We start from the raw sequence: 6,790 nt of genomic DNA, 5'->3' as shown, positions 1-6,790 counted from the left end.
TTAGAATTTATATTTGAGTGAAAACTTTGAAAATTGTGCTCAGAGTTTAGCAGTCTGGAGTTCTGTTGATACATGAGCTTTTGTTTTTCAGAAATGTGTATAAATCCCATTTTTGTATGTCTTCAAATGAGACAAGACTATAATGCAGCATTTTTCCCCGTTATGTTGCCACAGACAGCCAGTTTGTAATACTGTAAATATGTTAATATTGCAATACTTCCATCAGTGGGCCATAAGCTCAATCATCATCAAAAAAGATGTAGCCTACTTTAGGCCTTTAAAAACTGATTGGAGCTGAGTGTCATCCTGTATAATTTAGTGAAAGTGATAATTTGCAATTTTTGCAAATCTATTTTTAACTGACAACTAGATAAAGAAAAAGGTGTAGACAATCAGCTTACATAAAATTAAAAAGTGATCGCACCTTTTCCTAATTTATAAATGTTTTCTAAATGTTGGCTGCAGCTGGTAATATGTTGTACCTGAAGAAGCCTTATATGATGGATGGATATATATACAGTATATATACATATAATAATAATTGGAAAGCCCTGTTAGTCTAGTGTTTTTGAGCCTTTCAAATGATTAGTCATCTACTGTGCAGCATAAATAAAGGCACTCACACAGATATGTACAATAACTCATCATAAAATTCCATTTAGGCTTCTCCTGGGAAATGAAATTTCTAATAAACATGTCTGTGGTGAAGCGGGTTGCAGAGTAATTTGGAAGGTTGTGCAGCTCGCTGCAGGATGCAATCTGTTTCCTGCTCAAACAGATGGGCGTCCTCTACATGTCTTCTGCTTTCTGCACCCAATTCCATCCCATCTCAAAACAAGACGATGATACAACACACATAATGGAGACCAAACCCACTTTATCTCAGTTTATTCACATGTTTTTAGTTTGAAAAATAAACTTTAGCTCTCAACCATAGTGTTTTAAAAGAAAATGTGACATGACAGGCAAAGTGTGTCTTCAAAGTAAAAGACAATTTCACATTGTTACGTGTTCATGATTGTTGTGCAACTTTTGGTTGTAAATTAATTAAGCTTGTGGGTTACTTATCATTTTAGTGGTAGTAGATTATCATCACAATGAATGATTTGATTTGAGCAACACTTCTGCTTTGCGTGTGGTTATAACCACAATGCTGATTATTTCCGGTTGCAATAGAAATATGTTAAACATTCAACAGAGTGTCATACATTTATAACCCTTTATCAGGTCATTACGTTGTCCAATAATTCTACTTCTGCTCACTAAATAAACAGGGTTTGGATGAAGTGTGTCTTGCCAAGTGTTTGAGTTGTTTTGATGCAATAACTGTCCTCAGCTAATCATTATCAACCACTGGATATGAAACTATCACCATCATGATTGACTGTAATAATGTTTCACTACAGCTAACTCTGACTAAGTGATGTAGTGGATTGTGAATGCCACCTGCTGGGCTCTTTGTGAAACATCCATGTCGTGTCAGTTTTGAACCGCAACATGGCCTCTTTCATCTGCTCTGCGTCATCATTATGTCTTTATCTCATTCCATCACTGTTGCTTTGCCGTGGGGAAATCACAGAGACTGACTGCCTGGGCTTGGTTCTCTATACAGAGAAAGGAAACGGCACTGGTGAACCACTGAATTGTCCACTAGTAAAAAAAAAATCTGATGGTTTCATGTTGTAAAAGGGCACTAATTCAATACAGTGCACCTGCCTCTGGGCATTAGTTTGATATGCGTCTGAAAGGAAACAGAAGCAGCGCCCAGGGATGTAACCACTAGTGTTAAATATCAAGCGGCTGCTGGTGCAAGAACTTACGTGAGAGGCAGAAAGAAAGCACTGAAAGGGAAAGCTTGTGCATACACTAAGGATTGATCTTCCATAAACCATATAGCCACCCCTGTTCCTATGCTGTTTCCTCTATTATAGTATTTTGTTTGAGGAAATGACACATCTTGGCAAGCAACAGATTAAGGCTAAGAAAAGCAATACCAGTTATTTTATGAAACATGGATGGTATTTATTTTTATTCTTTCATTCCTTGTATGTAGTATGAATGATTTCTGGGCTGACATTTACACAGTGAGACAACTGTGGCAGTGTGACAGTAGAGGGATGCACCACACCTTATTACTATAAAAGGTGTGTATCATTAAAATGGTTATCTTACACCACCACTCACAAGACCAGATTCAACATGGTTCAAAATGTTAGAGCAAAATAAATCACATGAATTAAACTGACTCGTTTTTTCTTCTTTTTTGGACATTTTGGTCTTCGACACAATTTGACATTAAAGCAGTACTATCAGGGGGACATATGTCACCATGTTACATTTGTCTTTTATTTCACACACAAATATTAAGACATTAGTTACACAACTGGCACCCTTCCAACAACACAGCAATACAAAATCATCAGATGAAGATCCAGACATTCTTTAAATTGCACAACCAAGCAACATTGTAAACAAATAGACTGACATATCAAAACTCATTTGATGGGTGAGTCTAGGATCTCTTGATAATCCTGCCGAATGGCCCTGCTCACCCTGTACAGCTTGACTCCCGTCAGGGTGAACACACTGACCATGATGACCAGGCCTCCGATGACGTCGTAGACAGACGGGATCATCCTCAGAACAATGAGCTGGAGGAACATGGCCACCACGAACTCTAGGTGCTGCACTGTACTAACTAAGGCTGGATGAAACTTGTTTAGAGCATAGTAGACTCCGAGGAACGCCACAGTGGAGCAGATGCAGATCCCAATTAAATAGCCCCAGGTCTCCCCATCCAGAGGAATGATGGGCTCCTGCATGATAAACATGGTGGAGGCACCCCACACCGTGCCCGTCCAGCCGAAGGTAAAGAGTGCCGTCCACATGCTGACCCGCTCCTTAATGGCTCTATAGACGATCATGGAGAGGGCAGCGGTCAAGCCAGCCATCACTGTCATTGTGTAGCCAAAGGCCTCCTTCCAAAACCCCAGCCTGGACTTCTCCTCGTCTGCCACATTCGGCACCATGACCAGGCACAGACCGAACACGCTTCCCACAACCGTGACCACATCTGTGTAGCCCAGCCTCTCATCCAGCAACAGGAAGGCCAGTACCGCACTGAAGACTGTGGTAGAGGCACGCCACATGATGGTGCCGTTACTGGGTGGTACTATAGCGAAAGAGGTGTAGGCGCAGGTGATAGAGATTACATTGCACACACCGTAGAAGAAGAGACGCAGCCGGTAGCCCTTAGGGCCAAACGGGGCCTCGTGGTAGTAGAAGACCACCAGGATGGACAGCACCTGGATCACGGAGCGGATGAAGAGAATCTCGAGGGAGGGCACTTTAGAGCGGTCAGCTGCTAAACGAGTAATGAGTGCCACACAACCATGAGCCACTGCTGCCCCAAACAAGGCCATCCAGGTCACCCTGGAGGCCAACACATTCGCCTCTCCGAAGCTGGCCAGCTGGCCCCCTACCCCCTTGTCTTTTTGCACACTTGGCTGCTTAGGCTGGGTCTCCATGGTTCCAAACAAAGTCCTGCTACCTTTGGTGTCCGACACCAGTCTCTTTCCCACATTAGCCTCGGCGAAGGCACCAAACTCCTCAAAAGAGGGTGCATCATCGTACCCTTCATCGCCAGGCTGGGGGAAGTGAGTGGCATACTTCACTGTCACTGTGTTTGGGTGAATCTTTACCCGCTTTTTTGATCCATACTGCAGCGAGGATGAAGATACATCCATGTTTCCTTATGCTTTCAGATGGGGTAGTCTGAAAAATAACACACAAATCATTGCAAGGTTAGCATGTGACTCGTTGGGATGAGAGTGTGTTGGAACTAATAATCAAATACATGTTGCCCTGTGGTCTGATTTAATTTCCCTAATAAGTCAAAACAGAGCTTTTTTAGAAACAGAGAGAAATGTAATTCACAAATAGTTTTCTTAGTATCCACCCCTCACACACACACACACACACACACACACTCTCTCAAAGGCATGCATGCATGCACACAGATAAAGCACGCACTCACTGTATCACCACTATCTCACTTACCTTTTACTCTGCCTAGGCTTACACTTGTGTTGTGTTATTTCTATAAATACCCCATCTGAGCTCAAATAAGCCAAGCAGCAAACACTCTGAGGCTGATGCAGTCTGATGGGGATGAAATTACATAACAGGAATCCACAGAGGGGACGATACATGAATGTGGGCCACTTATGAGATGAATGGAGTTGCACACCATAAATGATCAAACCCTGGAACAAGGACTGTGTGAAAGGGTTAAATCGTGCTGTATAGTTTGGATGGTCCCATCAGTCATGAGAGATTTTGGATGTTTCCTTAAAACAGCAACGGGATTTTGTTTCAGGGTGAGATTACCAAATTATAATAAAATCAACAGATAATATATGTATGTATATATTTAATAAAATCCTGTAGATATCAGCAACAAACACATTTTAAAAACATTTTCCATTTTATTATTGTACTACATTCATTTTGTCAATCACCGAAGACACCGCATGAATAAAACCACAAGGGGGCAGATAAATACTCGTATTTGCCTTCTCTCCACTTAAATACAATTGCTCGTCCTTTTGGGAACATACATGAATAAAACTTGATCTAATAATAAAACGATTGTAATATAACGTCAGATCGAGGGATAATGATAAAAAAATATATAAAAACATTTCATCTTTGCGAGTCTGAAAAGAAACTTAAAGTGCCGTGAGCGCTTCTATCCAATTTAACGATGGCTTGATCAAATATTAATTCCAGAAATTCGAGACAGAAAACTACGAACAAAAATCATAATTTCTTCTTCGTTCAGAATTTAGTTAGATAAATACATGTTCAATTAAAATGTAGTTTAATTTAGGTTAAAACTGGCAAAGAGCGTCCAACCCAGATTCCGAAAAATCGCTGTCAATGGACATTTTTAAGAACGGTCCTATGAGGCGTTTGCATAGCAGGCAATCTGTGTGCAGTAAGAAAAACACAATATCGTCTTACCTCTTGTTGTTTGAATATTTCCTATTGATGCATAAACTCGGGTTTGTATCATAAATCAAGACCTCGTTTAATCTCTTGATCCTTACATTTGGCCAACTGCCATTTCCCCATCTTCCCCGTCGAGTCGAGCGCCTCTTGAAGATGCGTGCTGCTTATTTGTGCTCCACGCTGTCGATGGACGCTGCCCCCACTGCTGCGGCTTGAAGCGGCTGTTGCTGAGGGCGATGATGATGATGATGATGATGATGATGCTGGTGATGATGAAGCTGAAGCAGGGTTGGAAAGCCGCGGAGAGAAGCAATTGTCACTGTCACAGACTGTGGGTTCTCCTCCTCATCCTCCTCCCCAAGACTGCTTCCCACCTAGACCCGCTCATTCGTCATCTCTCAGGAGGGAAAAGGGATGTGCGTCGGCCAGTCATCATCATCATGATCATTATGGTCACAAGATTAAATCCTCTCCACTTTAGGAGGAAGATTTGATTTATCAATTTGAAGTAATTATACTGTGATGAAGGAAATAAAAGCCTTTGCCTCCCATCTTCCACTTGCATCAGCTTAATTGCACTTTATATGACATATGTAATTTTCATGGTTAAAGGGGTTGGGTTTGTCCCCTGCTAGATTGCTGATCTAGTCTTATTTGCAACATTTTTGTTTGCCCCACATCTGCAAATAGAAGAGATACTGGTTGAAGTTGAATATTTCTTTTATTTGCAGCTTGAAGTGATTGGGATTCCCATAATCCTCTCTGGGAGACTCTCATTTGCTCCAAGTAGAGTCTCATGAGACATGATGGTTCTCCCTTGTGTGCGTCGCTCATTTCACTACTTTTTCCTAACAGCCAGTGTCTGTCTTAAGGACGATCGCTTTTAACCGTCACTCTCTAAATTCAGTGATCCATTTAGTGGATGTCAAACAACCTCAAAGTAAAGGGGAGGTTGCATATGAGGACTGGGGGTTGATGAAAGGCAGGCCAACATATATAGTCACTTCAAGATGGGGGAAGTTGAAAGCACTAAAATTAGATTGCTGAGTTTACCCCCCCAGGCAATGCAACAGGAACCTTGGCTGGTAGTTCAGATCATGCTGCCACTATAGCTGTAGATTTGCTGTGCCTTTAATTGGCACAGAGAACTGAGGAAGGTGATTTGTGATGTTGTGGCAATTAACTCTTTGTCAACATTTACACTAAGCTATTTACAGCGAATCAATCAGATGGCAGGGGATATGAACTTAAAGCCACATAATTGGCCTACTACGACTGTTTCATTATCCTTTGAACAAATGCATAGTCAACGTTGCAGAAGATAGAAAGATAATGGCGCTTTAGCGTCAGCAAAAATAATGCATTTACTTTGAAGTTAAAGTGAATGTTTAAGTAGATTTGGCTTAGATGGAGGATGGATATTTTAGAATTATTGGCGTATAATTATCTGGGCTTGTCATATTTATGTGTCATTCAGAATAATTAAAAGACCAATGAATAATTAAAAGCAATACATATTTCCATGTTCACCACCCTCACAAAATGTATTGCTGTGATTGCTTTGATGTTGTTGATTGAGTCCAAATCTGTTACATTTAAGGAAGACAATACACGCTTATCCTTTATTGTACTTATAAGACTGGAAGCCCTGGGAAACAGTTTTGGGTTTAAAAAATATCTGCCTACCAACACCTCAAAAGCTCAGATTAACCTGTCATATCTCATTAGGTAATTGTCCAGTCTTTATGCTGAGAGTGGTATTCTTTTCACATTTAAC

At 41.0% G+C, this 6,790-nt stretch overlaps 1 protein-coding gene across 2 annotated transcripts; it reads right to left on the bottom strand.

The window, feature by feature from the left end:
- Positions 1–905: 905 nt before the first annotated feature.
- Positions 906–5,398, bottom strand: slc35g2b (solute carrier family 35 member G2b). 2 transcript variants are annotated; one of them, XM_031849892.1, is made up of 2 exons: positions 5,026–5,398; positions 906–3,774 (listed from the first exon to the last, which is right to left on the bottom strand). In XM_031849892.1, the coding sequence occupies exon 2, from the start codon at positions 3,744–3,746 to the stop codon at positions 2,496–2,498; it is 1,251 nt and encodes a 416-aa protein (XP_031705752.1). In that variant the 5' UTR covers positions 3,747–3,774; positions 5,026–5,398; the 3' UTR covers positions 906–2,495. The 2 variants fall into 2 exon arrangements, with proteins under 2 accessions (XP_031705752.1, XP_031705753.1); XM_031849893.1 differs by having other exon boundaries at positions 2,477–3,774; positions 5,112–5,398.
- Between the last annotated feature and the right edge of the window lie 1,392 nt (positions 5,399–6,790).

The sequence above is a fragment of the Anarrhichthys ocellatus genome, unplaced genomic scaffold, assembly GCF_004355925.1.
Source record: "Anarrhichthys ocellatus isolate YVR2014 unplaced genomic scaffold, GSC_Weel_1.0 scaffold10, whole genome shotgun sequence".
Classification (NCBI taxonomy): domain Eukaryota; kingdom Metazoa; phylum Chordata; class Actinopteri; order Perciformes; family Anarhichadidae; genus Anarrhichthys; species Anarrhichthys ocellatus.
This window is presented reverse-complemented; position numbering and strand designations above follow the sequence as displayed.

Coding starts and splice junctions, on each gene's coding strand:
- slc35g2b (XM_031849892.1), bottom strand. CDS start 3,746: ATGGATGTATCTTCATCCTCGCTGCAGTATGGATCAAAAAAGCGGGTA.